The sequence below is a fragment of the Culicoides brevitarsis genome, chromosome 1 (genome assembly GCF_036172545.1).
Source record: "Culicoides brevitarsis isolate CSIRO-B50_1 chromosome 1, AGI_CSIRO_Cbre_v1, whole genome shotgun sequence".
Classification (NCBI taxonomy): domain Eukaryota; kingdom Metazoa; phylum Arthropoda; class Insecta; order Diptera; family Ceratopogonidae; genus Culicoides; species Culicoides brevitarsis.
The window spans coordinates 8,912,841-8,930,166 of record NC_087085.1 but is presented as its reverse complement, the minus strand read 5'-3'; the positions used below and the strand labels follow the sequence as shown (position 1 = coordinate 8,930,166).

The 17,326-nt window shown below is 25.5% G+C and overlaps 3 protein-coding genes across 3 annotated transcripts; 1 reads left to right on the top strand and 2 right to left on the bottom strand.

The window, feature by feature from the left end:
• Positions 1-540: 540 nt before the first annotated feature.
• On the bottom strand, positions 541-2,697 carry LOC134837199 (facilitated trehalose transporter Tret1-2 homolog). The gene is given in 5 exon segments (XM_063852565.1): positions 541-954; positions 1,012-1,556; positions 1,614-1,865; positions 2,435-2,596; positions 2,649-2,697. Coding segments are annotated over 5 exon segments (1,422 nt in total).
• A 398-nt stretch (positions 2,698-3,095) lies between these two features.
• LOC134838457 (facilitated trehalose transporter Tret1-like) lies at positions 3,096-7,258 on the bottom strand. The gene is made up of 4 exons (XM_063853990.1): positions 7,013-7,258; positions 5,844-6,005; positions 4,881-5,677; positions 3,096-3,728 (listed from the first exon to the last, which is right to left on the bottom strand). Exons 1-4 carry the CDS (start codon positions 7,122-7,124, stop codon positions 3,345-3,347), a joined length of 1,455 nt encoding a protein of 484 aa, XP_063710060.1. The 5' UTR covers positions 7,125-7,258; the 3' UTR covers positions 3,096-3,344.
• Positions 7,259-11,184: 3,926 nt separating this feature from the next.
• Positions 11,185-13,030, top strand: LOC134837197 (uncharacterized). The gene is made up of 4 exons (XM_063852563.1): positions 11,185-11,342; positions 11,688-12,000; positions 12,274-12,479; positions 12,550-13,030. Exons 1-4 carry the CDS (start codon positions 11,185-11,187, stop codon positions 13,028-13,030), a joined length of 1,158 nt encoding a protein of 385 aa, XP_063708633.1.
• Positions 13,031-17,326: the final 4,296 nt, after the last annotated feature.

Below are 17,326 nucleotides of genomic sequence, written 5' to 3'. Positions count from 1 at the left end.
TTAAAAATATTTTTTTTAATCATTTTGCTTCCGTTTTTTACAATTTGAATTGATAAGATATGAAAAAAATGATAATTAATCAAAGTTATCTTAAGTTTTCAGATTAAAATATTTAAATAATTTAAATTTTTTTTTAAATTAAAAAAAATTAATTAATTATTAAGTTTAATTAATTTTATTAATTTATCAATTATTATTAATTTATTAATTAGAAAATAATTTAAAAAAATTAATTTAATTAATTAATTAAATTAAAATTAAATTTAAAATTATTTTAATTTTTTTAAATTAATTTTAAATCAAAATAAATAAAAATTAAATTAATTTAAATTAATTAAATTTTTATTATTAATTTTTAAATTAATTTTTATTTATTTTGATTTAAATTAAAATTAATTGATTAAATTAAATTAAATTTAATTTAATTTAATTTATTTTTATTTATTTTGATTTAAAATTAATTTTAAAAAATTAAATTTTTAATTATTTTAAGTTTAATTTTAATTCATTTTAAAAATTTTTTAATTTAATTTTTTAATTTTAAATTTTTAATTTTTTAATTTATTTTCCATTCAATTTATCTTGAATCTGTTGCAAAGTCAATCCTTTCGTCTCAAACAACAAAAATTGCGTGAAAAAGTACGCAATTATACAAAAAATCGCAAAAATCCAGAATGACCAATGAGTTCCTAATGCAACATCGATATTAACAAAATATTTAGCAACCAAAAAACCAAGAATCCAGTTCGTCATTGCGACAATTGTGGATGCTGTGGATTTGACTTCAGGCGAAAAAATCTCTCCATGAACTGCCCATGGCACGGAACCGAATCCAACGCAATAAACAAAGACATAAAAGATCACAGAGGTCACTGGAAGCCAAGAAAGAGCCTTCACGAGATCCTTAAATTGTGATCCTTGCGCGTCAAGATAGAAATAGAGCCCGAGAAAAATCTAAAAAAATATTTTTTTTTAAATTTTAAAAGAAAAAAAATTTTTTAAAGAACTTACTAACGAAATAGCCATTCCAGCTGCCGAAAAAAGCAAAATAATTTTCCTGCCCAAGCGATCGGCGATCAAAGGGGTAACTGCAGCTCCAATTAAACTCACAACACTCACAATAATTGTTGATAAATTTGGATCTAAAGCATTTTCAGCTCCTCCAGCGGCTTGAATGAAGATACTTGTGCTGTAAAATAAAATCGCATTTGTGCCAGAAAGTTGTTGGAAGGCGATAAGACCTGAACTGATGATAATCGCTCTCAAAGAAGCTTTTTTCTTGAAAATATCAAAGACAGATCCTTTGGTTTTTTGTGAGTCTTCAACACTTTTTTGAATAATTTTTAATTCATTTTGAATTTCTTCCTCAGAATTGCTTCGCAAAAATCTTAACGACGCAAGAGCAGCTTCTTTATTCCCCTTTTTCAAGTAATAAGCGGGAGTTTCGGGCATTTTAGCGAATAAAACCACAAAAGCTATCGGAACTGCCAAACAAGCCCATTGAAGTGCATTGTAACTGACGTAAGGACCAATAACGTCGACGTAAAGTACTCCAACTAAATTTTTTAAAATTATTTTTTGTAGAAAATTTGAAAAAATATAGAAATACTGACCAACGATCAAAAGTTGCATAAAAGATCCCAAAGCTCCTCGAACGTCATCTGTGGAAATTTCTCCAATGTAAATCGGTTGAACGGTAATTACGAAGCCAATTCCCAATCCTTGAAGAAAACGAGCGATGTACATCCAAGTTACAGTACCCGTTGTCAGTAAAATTACGAAAGAAGCGATAAAAAATGAAGAACTGTGCAATAAAGTCCATTTTCGACCAATAATGTCAGCTAATGGTCCAGCAACCAAGGGACCTATGAGAGAAAATTTGACTATAAATTTTGAATAGCTTTCTTTAAAAGGTATTGAAAGTTAAATTTTGGCATATTTTTGGTAAAGTTTGAGCTTTAAAGTAATTTTAACGATATTTTATGTTATTTTAAGGAAAAATGCCCTTGAAAATGTTCAAAAAATATTTTTTTAGTTGAGTTAATACTTCAAAACATAAAAAAAATTTTTTTGATACAAAATTTAAATTTAATTTTTGATTTCTTAAAATAAATTTTACTTTTTTCAATTTTTTTAATTTAATTAATTTTAAATTAAATTTTTTATTTTAATTAATTTTTATTTAAATTTTTTATTTTAATTAATTTTTAATTTAATTTTTTATTTTAATTAATTTTTAATTAATTTTTGATTTTATATTAAATTGAAAAAAAATTATCAACTATGAAAAAAAAATTTAAAAACTAATAATTTTTTAATCCAAAATAATGTAAAACCTTGCCTTATTTTTTGTTCATTAAAAAATTTTAATATTTTTTTCTTTTTTTAGGCATAATTTAAAAAAAAAATTAATAAAATTTAAAAAAAATCTTACTTATAATCGCTCCAATTGCCAAAATCGACCCAATCCAAGACGCTTCTTCATCCGTCGGAACCACATCTAAAGGCGAATCTTTCATCTCTGGATCAGCTAACTTTGGCAAAACAGGCGCTGTCCATCCAAGACACACCCCAAACCCCATACTTGAGAGATTTACTGCAAAAAATCAATTTTTTAACAAAAATAATTAATGGAAACCCAAACTCACCGATTGTTCCGACAACAAATTGCCGATAATTGCTCCGTCGTGCTTCCATCTTAATTAAACGAAAGTCATGCGTTATCTGATGTAACATTTAATTATTATTCCATTAAAGAGCTGCAATGCATTCGAAAGCTCTTTGTCCCGATTGCACATTATGTAATTGAATAAAATTTACTTCCGATCGAGTGAATTGCGAGATAAGATAAAGTTTGCCACTGTTCAAAGGCAATCGAAGTCTTTGTTAATTAAATGGCGCAAGGAAATGCAAATATCGGCATTTTATTTGTTAAAAAATCGTTCAAAAGTGAATTTCGAGGTAAAATGGAAAATTCAATAATATTTGCAGAAAAAAAAGTTGAGAAGAGTTCAATTTTTCAATTTTTATTCAATCAACTCATAAATCCCCTCAAAGTGGAAAATCTTTCGTGAAAACAAAAAAAAACATACTTTGAACAATTTTTCTTTTATTATCGTCTCGCACAAAAAAAAATATTTTACAAACAAATACTTATAAGCTATGTAAAAGTTCTACATGTATTTTTAACTTTGTTCACATAATTCGAAATTTATCTTGTTAAAAACTTTTGAAACTTCTATCGCTTCGCTCTATCAAAAGGAGACAGCAGCGGAGGGAGCGAAGATAACGAACGAAACGAGGGTAAAATACCGAAATTGAATGAAAAACTGATAAAAAAAAATTTAAATTCCGTTCAATCTATCTTGAATTTGTTGCAATGTGAGTCCCTTTGTCTCGAACATAATTGTTGTCACGAAGAAGAAGGCGACGACACAGAAAATGGCAAAAATCCAAAATGACCAGTGTGTACCGAGAGCTTCGTCGAGCGCACTAAAGTACTTTGTGACGAGAAAACCGAGGATCCAACAAGTTGTTGCCACGATGGAAGATGCATTGGACTTGACTTCGGGCGAAAACATCTCTCCGAGAACGGCCCATGGCAAAGATCCAAAGCCAACGCAGTAAACGAAGACGAAAACGATGAGAGAGACAACGGGCAGCCATGAGATGGAAGACACGATTTCTGCTTTGTTGTGATCCAGGAGGAAGAAGAGACCGAGGAAGAACTGAAAATATAAATTTTATGTGAGTTTTTTTTTAATTTTAATTTTTTTTAATATATTTTCAACTTTTTCAAGTCAAATTTTTAAAGAGAAAAATTTTAAAAAAAATGTTTTAACTAATTTTTTTAATTTTTAAGCTTTTTTCATAATTTTTGAGATTAAAAATTTAAATATTTTTTTAGTTTTTAAATGAACTAAATTTAATGAATAAAAATTCAAAATTAATTTTAATTAAATTAAAATTAATCAATCAAAAAATAATTAAATTATTAATTAAAAATTGAAAAAAAAATAAATTAAAATTATTAATTAATTATTATTAATAATTAGGCCGCTCCAAATTTATTTCGAACTTTTTGTCCCAAAAACTTGTTTTCAAAATGGGGGGGGCGGCAAAATAAAAAAAAAATTGAAATACTGTTTCATATAAAATGATAAAATTTTAACATTTTAATATTTTAGTTGATTTTATGGTATCTACATTGAGATTTGATAATTTAAAATTTATCTCAGAGTATTTCAAGTTAAAAATTGAATCAAAAAAAATTTTTAAAAAAACTTTCAAAAATTTTAAAAAATAATTTTTTTGAAAAAAATGTAACGAAGAAAGTTTACGTTAAAATACGATTTACAATACAAAAAATTCTTAAAAATTGAAAATTTTATAAAAAAATTTTGTGAAATTCCTTGAAAAAATATGAAAAAAGACCAAAAAACGGTTAATTTTGATGAAGTTTTCAACTTTTTTTTTTATTTTGCCCCATTGGATTTTCGACTTTTGAAATGATGCATGGGACAAAAAGTTCAAAAAAAATTTGGAGCGGCCTTATTTCAAAAAAAAAAAAATAATTATTAATTAATTATTTTTTTTTTTTAATTTTAAATTATTTTATTTTTTTTTTTAAATTAGGTATATGAAATTTTTTAATAGGTTTTCTTCTAAATAATTTTCGCAACTGAAAACATTTTTCAAAAAACTTTGATTTTTTTTTATTTCTTTAAAAAATTAGTGTTAAAAATTTTTTAACTTCAGTATTTTATTTAAAAAAAAAAAATAATTAAAAAAAATTTTTTTAGAAATTAAATTATTTTGCGACAAAAAAATTTGAAATAGATTTTAATTTTTTTTTTAAATTTAAATTTTTCTGTTCTTACCAAAGAAATTGCCATGCCAACTGCTGAAAAAAGCAAAATAATTTTTCTTCCTAACCGATCGACGATCAAAGGAGTTGTTCCGGAAGACAAAACCATGACAGCGCCAACCAAAATTGTCGAAACGGAGGGATCCATTCCTCCGCCAGACCCGCCGGAAGCCTTAATGAAGATGTCTGTGCTGTAGAACAAGACGGCATTGATACCGGACAGCTGTTGAAAAGAGACTAAACCTCCGCTGATGATCAACGCCTTCAAACAAGCTTTATTTTGGAAGACATCCAACACAGATCCTTTGTTTTTCAACGCTTCCTCGACTGACGTTTGAATGATTGACATTTCATCTTGCACGCCTTCCTTTGATTTCCCGCGCAAAAATACTAAAGAATTCACAGCGCTCTCTCGATTTCCTTTTTGGATGTAATAAGCGGGACTTTCGGGCATAAAGAAAAATCCCACAGCAAAAGCAACGGGAATTGCCAAACAAGCCCATTGCAATGCCACATAACTGACGTACGGACCAACGCAATAAACGTACAAAATTCCGGTCACAATGAAAAGTTGCATAAAAGATCCCATGGCGCCACGCACCTCATCCGACGAAATTTCGCCCATATACATCGGGACAACGCACATGACGAAGCCAACTCCCAAACCCTGAATGAACCGCGCAATGCAAATCACGAGAACAGTTTTTGCGAAAATCAGCGTGGCATAGGGCACGGCAAATAACAACGAGCTGAAGAGCAAAGTCCATTTTCGCCCAACCACATTCGCCATTGGACCGCCAATTAAGGGACCTGCAAAAAGGAAATTTTTGTTTTGATAAGTGTGATGTAACTGACATTGAGTAATTTAGTGCAAATAGTCACTTCAAATGATAAATATTTGTTTACAAAGCAAATGCATTAAGTAGTTATTACATGGATGACGTTGAAAACTCAAGAAAATTGTTTATTTGCTTACCGATGACAGCGCCGAGAGCTACCAAAGAACCGATCCAGGAGGCTTCGTCGACTGTGGGAACAGCATCAAGCGGAGAATCTTTGAGACTTGCGTCATTCAGTTTTGGATTTACGGGAGCTGTCCATCCAAGACATGTGCCTACAGCTGCAGCAGAGAGATTTACTGAAAAAAATAAATAAAAAAATGTGAGTAAAAATTTCAAAAAAAAATTTTTCAGCAAAATATTTTAAATTATTAAATTTTAATTTAATTAAAAGTTAATTTTATTTTAAATTATTTAATATTTTTTTTTATTTTAATTAAATTAAATTAAATTAATTTCAATAAAATTTTAAAAAAATTTATAAATTTTATAAATAAAAATAAAATTAAATTTAAAAAAAAAATGTGAAAAGCTATTGAAAATTCTGTGCAAAATTTAAAACAAATTAATTTTTTAAAAAATTCTATAAAACATTAGGTATAAAAAAATTGCAATTTTTAAATTTATGTTTGTTCTATTCTAATCAATTTATTTTCAATTATTTTAAAGATTTAATTATAAAATTTTTCAGAAATACAAATTTTTAAAACAAAACATTTACATAAATTTATAAAAATTGCAATTATGAAAAATTTTCCTCTTTTGTAAGAAAATTTTTAATATTTTTTTGTATCATTTTTGACATTTTTATTGAGTTTAAAATCCTCAAAAATTTTAAATTTCGTTAAAATAATTTTTTGTGTCACTTTTTTTTAATTTTAAATAATTATTTTATTATTTTTTATTATTTTAAAATTAAATTAATTAATTTTTTAATATTTTTAAAAATAATTTAATTTATTATTATTTTTTTATATTTTTTTTTTGTCATTTTTTAAAATATTTTATTTAACAGAATTCACTCTTTCGAATTAAATCTCAAATTCCTATAAATTTTAAATGTTTCGAGTGTAACTATACTTTCACATATATTATTTTGATAATCTAAATCAAGTTTGTCAGCTAACGATTAATTAAAATCATAAATAAATATTTCATTTAATGAAATCTCTCGCACTGATTTATGACACACATTATAAATTTTAATTGACATGACCCGTCATTCATTGTCTTATCACAATTATTTTTGTCACTTTTTTTATTTTTATTTTAATTTAATAATTTTATTTTCACTCGGAGCTCGTACCTATGATTCCGACCATAAATTGACGCCATTTCTTTGTCGGCTCCATATTATTTCGTTTTTGGTTATGATCTGACGTTCCAACAACTTGATAGTTCAGTTCAGCGGGATTCATTTGCTTTGATTCATTCACGCGAATATTATTTTATCAGTCCCTTTTTTCGAAAATAAATTTAAATTTTTGATGCAATTTTTGGCTGTTATCACGTCTGAACGATTCAAAATAGATAGATCGACTACGTTGGATTTGTTTATTGTGCTCGCCTTTAAATATTGAGTAGATCATTGTGTCAAAATTAAAAATTACGTTTATCGCGTTATTTGTAAATATTGAAAGTGCATAAAAAGTGCAAAAATAAATAGTGAATTTATTGATAAGAAATTTGAAATAATTTCAGTTTCAATTTCATAAAAGCGCTTTTTTTAATTTTAATCCGTGAACAAATTAATGAATGAATGCGGATCTTTTTTTCTGATAAAAATATCCGCGACACCTGAACTTTTTAAATAATATCTTGGCAGTCAGCTGATTCTATTCTATTTTTAGTTTTTATTTATTTTCTATTTTTAAATTATTTTTGTCTCGCCATTTGTTTGAAGCAGGTGTCATTACAAACTTGCATTGCTAATTTTTATAATTTTCTAAAAATAATTTTAAAAAATTGTAATTTAAAGAAAATTAAATGAATAATAATTTTAAATTATTTTTTGTTATTTTAATTTTTTTATTTAATTAAAATGTTATTTAATAAATTTTAATTTATTTTTTAAATTAATTTTTTTAAATTTAATTAAATTAAATAAAAATTATAAAAAAAAGTATTTAATTAATTTTAATTTATTTTTTCAAATTAAAATATTTTTTATTTTTATTATTTAGATTTTATTTTTAAAATAAAAATTATTTAAATAAATATTTTAATAATAAAAATTAAATTTAATATTTTTTAATATCATTAATTATTTTTCTTTACAGACAGACCTTTCATCACAAAATTTTTAATATTTTATGGAATTTACCTCACACTGTCGTACAATAATTGGGTGTCATCAATAGAGAAGCGGTAGCTAAAAAGGCTAATTAGTAATAAAATTCTTCGTACACACGTGTTCGTCGCATAACTGAAGCACACGACTGTCAATATTTGCCTTAGACAAATAAATAAAAGGTTGAGTGGACGTAAAATTTCCCGATCTGTACATGCAACGCTAATGTTTACAAATAAAATTGTAATTTTCTGTTACAAGCCGATAAGGCGCGTTGAATGTCATGGATGTGACGGGCGCCCAAGATGATAAATAGCATTATATCATCGATTGAATTGTCGCCGTATCATTTTTCCGGTGAAAAATTCCTTTCAAACTTATGCGACGACGAATTCTCAGCATCACGTGCATTTTATTTTTTTCTTTAATTTTTCTTGATGAAAAAAGTTTTTCCATAATTCTTTTCATCAACAACAAAAAAAAGTGGCTGAGTGATGTTGGCAAGCAAATAAACATCAACAAACGACGGAAGCCATTTAAAAATATTCAATTAAAAAAATTCTCGTCATCATCTCACTTCATCTCTGAAGCCTCAAAAAATAACGAACGATGAAAAGAGAAGAAGAAGAAGAAAAAAATTGTCGGACAAGAAATCCTTCGAAAGTAATTTTAGACGATGTTTGACAATTTTTCTTCATAAATTGTAATAAAAGCCAGACGAGACATTGACGAACAAAAAAATTTTCAATAAATAATAAAACGGAAAATAAAGTAAAATGAAACAAAATATTTACAACGAAAAGTCATTACCGCACAGGAAAGACTGTGAATTAGTGCCTCGTAAGAAAATTGTGATTCGCATTTGTTCGAGAAAATTAACAAGAAAATTTGCTTTTTGGAAAGGAAATTTTCTTTATATTGAAGAACATTTATTTTATTTAAAAATTCAATTTTGATGTTTTACTCTGTTAAAAATTAACAATGGCAAATTTTTTAGCGAAAAAATAAATTTTCTTTAAAAAATTTATTTTTTTTAAATATTTAGATTTAAATTTAATTTTAAAAATTTTAAATTGAAAAAAAAAAATTAAAAATATTATAAACAAAAATTTTATAAAATAAGAATTTTAAATTTTTTAAAAAATAATTCAATTTTAATTGTTTTATTTTTTAATAAATATATTTTTTTTAAATTCAATTTTAAAATTTAATAAAAAAGGCTTAAAATATTTTTTTTAATGATACAAAATTGAATTAAATAATTTTTTAAAATTTAATTTTTATTAAAAAAATTTTTAAATATTTAAGAAAATTATTAAATATTTTAATTAAAAGTTATTTTAAAAAATTATTTAATTTAATTTAATTTTTAAATATACCGTAATCTACATAATGCTAAGAGAATTTAAAAATTAAATTAAATTCGTTCTCTTAACATTTTTTTGTTTCAAATAAATTAATTAACTTTTAAATTTCAAAAATTTTGTACTTTTAATTTTTATTTTAAATAATTTTTGTGTCAATTTAAAAATACAATTAAAATAAAAAAAAATAATTAAAAGTTAAAAATTTAAAAAATTGTTTTCTCTTAATAAAAAATTAATTTAATTTTTAAGTACCTACAATATTTTTCTTAATTTCATGAAAAATTCAACAGAAATCATAAAAAAAAAAATTAATTAAAATTAAATAAATAAAAAATCGAATAAAATTAAATGAAAAATCAACAAAAGTCAAAAAATCGAAAAAAAAAATTATTTCATAGTAAAAGTCAAATTTTGACCTTGTTTGACTCAAACTTTAATTTTTTCAACGCACTTTTTTCCATTAAAACAAAAACTCATCATTCACGGAACGCGTGCAAACAGGAAATTCACTTAACCAAAAAAACAATAATTGAATTTCACTGTGTTCACAAATCATAATCATCATCATCGTTATCCTTAAATAAACTTCCGTCGTCGTCGATGGTGTTCTTTCTCACACACACACACGTGGGCGAAAGGTAAATTTTCCAATTTTCATGATTAGGTCGTCGTCGTGTCATAATGCCTTTAATAGTAATTTGTATTGTAATTTATTATTATCGCACTCTATAGGCCTCGAAAAAAAACGAAAAAATAAAAAAAAGTAACGCTTTAATTAGAAACCTGGCACCATCCAAACAGCAGGAACGAAAGAAAAACAACAAATATCACTAAAAATATATTTTTTGAAGTTAATTGTATGGTAACAGATGCTTTTAATGGTACAGTTAAACTTAATAATTCATACTTGGGTATTTTTTCTTTGGTACTTTTTGCGCTTTTTCTCGTATTTTTCTAACAGAACAAACATGCCGCGTACTAATTTTATAGCAAAAACGACCTAATTGTGCTGTTTTCCTCCTGTTATTGTTTTTTCATCGCAGCAACGGCATCGGAAACACGCTCAAGATCGCGTTTTTGAGCGCTGTTACAGATAGCGGTGCGCGCGCGAGAGCGGTAAAATTGTCGCGAAACAGGCATTTTTCCTCCTTTTGGTGCATTGTTACTCAAATTACACAAAGTTTTAATGTTCCTTTGGCATACAACGCCGGCGACGTGATATTGGCAATGCTCACGATGCGAACCGTGTGGTTGTTTACCTAATTTGACGTCAAGGAAAGGTAATTTTTTTTCGTCGTTGCTGCAATTAGATGTGTGTATAATTAATAAAATAAAAAAAAATATGTGAATGATAAATAAAAAAAATATTTGGGGTGAATTTTGTAAGTTATTGACGATTTATGGGAGAGATAAAGGCGAGCAACGAAGGGGAAATGGTCGTTTAATGTGTCGCTGCTCGAAATTAAATATTTTAATGGTTTGACCTTAAAATGACCTTGAAAAGGAATTCATGTTCTATCGACTAAAACATCAAAACTAACGATAAATTTTCATTCGTGATTTAATTTCGCGGCGGCATTTTCCTCATAAATTCACGCAAAACAATTAATTTTGAATTAATTATCAATTCAATGGAATGGCCTTCGGTTATTATTATTGTCGAGAGTGTGAACTCAACTCGCGTTTAATTTGAAGCACGCGCTGTTATAAAACCCGTAATTAATTCAATTAAGAGTTAATTTCATCGGACAACTTCAAAGTGTCGGTGCAAGGACAAAATCGGGACATTTGCAGTGATTCATTTTGGCGTCGGTCGTCGACATGCATCAAAGGAAAACCGCAGTTTCCATTTCAAGGCGATGGTGGATCCCGTTGAAGGATAAAACGGCACGACGGGAATTCATGAAAGAATTTTACGACATGGAAGTTGTGCATGGAACGCATTATTTCGGGAAAAGTGAGCTACATACTGTGGAAAAGTAAGTTTTTAATTTAAAAAAAAAAATAATTTAATTTTTATTTAATAAAAAATAGAATTAAAAAAAATTTTAATTAATTTTTTATTTTAAAAAATTTTATTTAATTTTAAAAATTATTTTATTACAAAAATTAAAATTATTTTATTTGATTTTAAAAAATTAAAAATATTTTAAAATTTAATTATTTTTAAAAATTAAAAAAAAAATATTAATTTTAATTTAAAAAAAAATTTTTTCTTCAAAAAATAAATTTTTAAATTTATTTTATTTAAAAAATTTTTTTTAATTTAAAAAAAAATTAATTTTTTTTTTTAAAAATTTTTTTTATTTTTAATTTTTTTTTAGAATTTTTTGGTTGACAAATATTTTCCTGTGTCTCTGTTTCGGAATTTGGGTTGGTCTGCAAACATGGGAACAATATCTTAATAAAAGTGTCGTTTTGTCAATTCGTCGAGATCATTATTCGTGGAATACATCAATGCCTGCTTTGACTATTTGTCCGAATTATGAACGGATTAGTAGACGACTTTTTAATATTTATGCGAAAAATAATAAAATAGAAGATGAGTATCAAGATGATTTATATGATTTTTTGGAATCGATGGCAAATGCTACTTATGCAACATTTAAAAATATCAAAAATTTCACAAAAGTTGATGTAAGTAAATTTTCTTTTTTTTTAAATGAAAATTTTCAAATTTATTTTTGAAATTAATTAATTAATTAATTTAAATTAATTTTATTTAATTTAAAAAATTTTTTTAATTTTATTAAAAAATTAAAAATATTTTTAAAAAAATAAATTAAAAGTTTAAAAATTAATATAAAATTTATTTTTATTTAATTATTTTTTAAAATTTTATTTTTAATTTTTAAAATAAAAATTTTTTAAGAAAAATCAAAATAATTAATTTTAAAAATATTTTTTTAGGAAATATTGGAACAACTGAAGATAACTCCCAACCTGTACATGAAAATAATTGCAAAATTAACCGAGGATTTGAGTCAAGAAGACAATTTCGACAGAAAAATCAAAAACATCAACGATTTGGAGCCCATTTCAGTCGTTCGTACCTTGACAGAATTCGGAATTTGCTACACGACAAATAGTTATGTCTCTGCCAACATGTCAACGAGGTACGTATTCACGTCAGAATTTGAATTATTTAGAATGTCAAATTCGTAAAATTTATTTTCGCGCACACAGTTTCCTCCTGTCGAACCAATTTCCGGACATGGAACGGTATTACTACGACGTGGATCGCATTAAAATTGTCAAATACGGAAATCTCTTTGACGGACATTTGACATACAATTTTAATGGATTCCAAAAACTAATTACCATCTACCTGCATAGTCCGTTCGAGGTAATGAATGTGGCGAAAAGCATGGGAACGACGCCAGACACCTTGGAGTTTGAGACTTTTTCCACGGAAATGCTCGCCGAGCCGCATTTGCAGGAAAATACGTGGGTCATTCAGCGCAAGTGTCGCTTTCACAACGAAAGTAATTTGCAGCATTTTCCCGTTTACACAAAGCGACTTTGTTTGGCGGAATGTCGATGGAAGCTGCTGATGGAAAAATGTGGTTGCATTCCGCATTTCATACCGAATAAGGGAGTTTTTGTGAAGAAACCGAAACGCGTTTGTAATTGGAAAGAACTTGAAAGTATGTGCAGCTCCGCATGAGCAAATGTTCATCGAATTTAGGAGAGAAACCGCAAATAGGAGTATTGAATTTATCGAATGTGGTTGTTTGCCGAATTGCGAAGATGCCGTTATTGTAGTTGAAAAAATTCAAAAACTTCAAGGAGCTACGGATATTATTGGAAGTTTAGGTAAGTTAAATTTTTTAAAATTATTTTTAAGTGAATTTTAACATTTTTTTATGGTAATTTTGCAAATTTGTTCTCTTATTTGAAAAAAAAATAAAAAAAATTATTTTGGTAAAAAATTAAATTTAATTCTTTGAAAAATATAATTTCAGTCGTTTTTATTTTAAAAAAATCTTTTTCAAAAAAGTGAAAATAAAATTAATTAAAAAAAAAAAAATAAATAATTTATTTTTTATAAATAATTTTTTAATAAAAAAAAAAAAAAATAAAAAAAAAAAAATTTTCAAAATATTAAATTTGATAAATTTTGGACATTTTTTTTTTTAAATTAAAAAATTTTTAAATAAAAAAAAATTTTTAATGTTTAATAAAAAAAAATTTAATATAAATGAATTTCAAAAAAATATAAAATAAAATTAATACATATTTCAAAAAAAATAATAAATAAATAAAATAAAATAATTTAATAAAAATTAAAATATTTAAGAAAAAAAAATAAATTAAATTAAATTTTTAACCTAATTAACTTGTTCTCTAAATTCTTTAGTATTTCAAAATTTTTCATTTTCATATAGTTTATTTTTTTTTTAATTTTTTAGAATAAAATATTAATTTTTTATAAATTTTTTTTTTTACTTTAGGCGGTCTCGTAATTGCAAAGAAATACCCTCAAATCCGTTACTCACGACAACAATTATTCACATTTACGGATCTTTTGATCAGCATTGGCGGCGCTGCGGGACTTTTCATTGGCTTCAGCGTAAAAGGCTTGATACAAATACTTCACCATTTCACATGGAGACTCTTCACTTTTCAACCAAAAGCGTGAAAAAAATCTCCATTCAATTCAATTTTGGTCATTTACACGCAAGTACACACTTTGCATATTGATCTATTCATCGAACGAGAAAAAAAAATCGCAGATGAACGCAGGATATGGGAAACTAATCTCTCAGCATCAGCAAATGGCCTGGATTTTCCATAAAATGTCCATTACTTTAGATTTCGAAGAAAAATCCTCAATTACTGCTGTTATGCAAATTAAATTGCCCAAACTAATGGCTTTGCCTCCACAATCAAATTGAATTCCGAAGTGATAGTGCCGAGAGGAAACACATTTTAATGCTTTTAATGAAATAAAAGTAAAGAGAACACGAGCAGATTTGATTGTCTTTGTGTGCCCGGGAAAATCTTCAATTGTTGTAACTACCATCAAACATCTTTCGTGTGGATTTCATCATTTAATTTACATAATTTTTCGTTTCTTTTCTAGATTCGCTTCACTTAAATTGCTCCGAGTTTTTAATATTCACCCCACATTCTCATGATAAAATTATTGCCTATTATTATTAAAAACTGGTAAACTGACTGCATGCATTATTATTTGACGAATTGATATCTTAATGAATGTTGACTGAAATGTTGAAACAACAACAACAACAAAAAAAAAGACAATGGGCCCGCACATTTTCAAGGCAATTTAATTTAAGTGCGTCGTCAATTAGTGATTAGATCGAGACAAAACATTTTTATTAGTGCTGCTTTTCTTGCGGTTATTTACATTTAAAGGCAAATTAAAAATGACAAAATACCACACTCGGCGACCATTTCTCCTCCGGTCGAAACAATGAATGCGGGTTATGCAACATTTATCTCAATTTTTTTTTTCTTTAATTGTAAAGTTCGTTCAATGTCGTCGTCGTTGTCGTCGCGCAACGTGATTCGGGTGCCATCAGAGGACATTTTAAAAATAGTCGTGAATAATCCTCTTTTATCATCGACGTCGTGCTTTTCCTGTGATATTTCAAGTGCATCCATCAATAAAATACACATCCATTTATTCTTGTTGATGGAATTTCTGCTGCGCGCATAAGCGACGTTACAATGGCAGAGGTAAGTATGGCAATGGCATGTAGGAGAAACATCAAAAGTAAATATAATCAATATAGTACATGATTGCTCATGCATTGTGTTTGTGTGGATGTGTAGTGAAGCAAAATCGGTAGATCCCATATGAGAGATAACAGACCGGATTACTACAGGGTAGTTTGACTTAAAAAAGTATATTTTTTTTAGTTTCATGGTTTCATGTAGAAATTAACCAAAATTAGTCAAAAAGTGTTCAAAACTGACATTTTTTTTTTTTTTTTTTTTGAAAACGTAACAGATCAAATTTGAAGTTAAAATAAATATTTTAAAAAATAAAACAAATTAAAGAAAAATTAAAATAATATTTTTTAAATGACTTAATTAATTTGGTTAATATAGTTTTTTAAAAATTATTTTACTTAATTTAATGATATTTTTTTATTTTTTTTTTTTAACTGCCTCAAATTTGTTTGATATTAATTTCTTAAAAATAAATTAAATTTATAATAGTTTTTATTTTGTTAAAAAATTTTCAATTCAAATAATTTTAAATTTTTTTAAAAATAAATTTTATAAACATTAAATTAAAATTAAATAATATTTTTTTCACTTAAAATTTGCCTATGGTTGGAATTAATTTTTTTAAATAAAATTAAATTTATAAGAATTTTTTATTAATTATTAAAATATATTAAAAAGGTAAATATAAAAGCTTTAAGTTGATTTTTTTTTATCAAAATTTATTTGATTTTTTATTTAATATTTTTCATTAAATTAAAAAAAAATCTTAAAACATGAAGTTGATTAACAAGAAAAAAATTAATTAGATTTAAAAAATTAATATTTGAAATAAAGCTTGATTTGAATTAATTAAAATTTATTTATGACTTTTTTAATTTTTCAACTAACAAAATAAATTATTAATTTTAATCGTTATTTTTTTATTTATTTATTTTTTTTAATAATTTATGATTTTCAATTAATGATCTCCCCGAATTTATTTTTCTGAAAATTTTTTTTAATAATTTTTTTTATTTAATTTTTTTAGATAAAATTTGGCATCATTTTAAGTAAACTACCCTTTGCATTACTCCATAAATAGAATCCCCATCAAAATTTATCAAACAAGTTACACGAGCAGAAAAGTTGTTCAATTCCTTTGCATTTCGAGGAAACATGACGCTCCATCAAGTTACATTCATCTCTTAGATAAATATGAGGGAAAATTCATATCCACATGAACAAAAAAAAACTAGATTTAATGTTCAACAACACTAAAAAAGAATCATCGACCGAAATGGGAAACAAATTCAATTAGATCTCAAAAAGAGATGTAAGTCCAGTTTAACGTTATAATCACAAAATTCACGAATCTCCAACCGACTACAGGGATTTAAATTTTGTCTGCGGTTCCTTTGAATACTTGCGCTAAAATTATTCCGTTAATGATTTCCATGTAACTCATTTTGGTTTGTCTGTGTGCCATTAGTACATTTCTCTTTCGCTCTTCCTATCAGATAAAACACACATGATAAATTTTCTTGTAATTGCTCATTAGACAAGTCTATCATTAATATTCTGTGTGCAGGCGGTGCATTTAAATATATTAGCGCGCGAGATACATTTGAAATAGTAATTTATTTGGACATGAAACTGTCATGGCTCTGAGCTTTCTGGTCGAACACAAAAAAAATGAGTAATGAACTATTAGGTGAATTTTTTGTTTCAAATTACCGTAAAGTAGATAATTTTAAGAGTATTTAAGAATTTGTTCAAAAAAGAAGTTAAAATTCGTTCTTCTAACATTTTTTGTTTCAAGTTTTAATATTTTAAAATTTTTAACTGAAAATTTTAAAATTTTAAATTTTTTAATTTTCATAAATTTTTATTTAAAAAATTTATATATTTTTCATAAATAATATTTTTTTAAAATTTATTTTTTTTTTTTTTTTAATTAAATTAATATTTATTTTTTAATTAATTTATTTTTTAATAATTTTTTATTTTTTAAAATTTATTTATTTTAATTTAAATATTATTTTATTTTATTTTGATTATTTAATTAATTAATTTATTTATTTTAATATTTTAAATTAAAATTAAAATATTTACATTAAAAAAATATAAAAATTCTGAGAACTTACGAATTTTGAGTCAACTTATTCTTAATTTTATTAATTTTTCGTTCAATTTGAATTTCAACAGCTTTTTTCTTGTAACATTATTTACTTTACGGTACTTGTAGATGATCACGTGAGGAAAAAAAGTTGGTTTTTTGGAA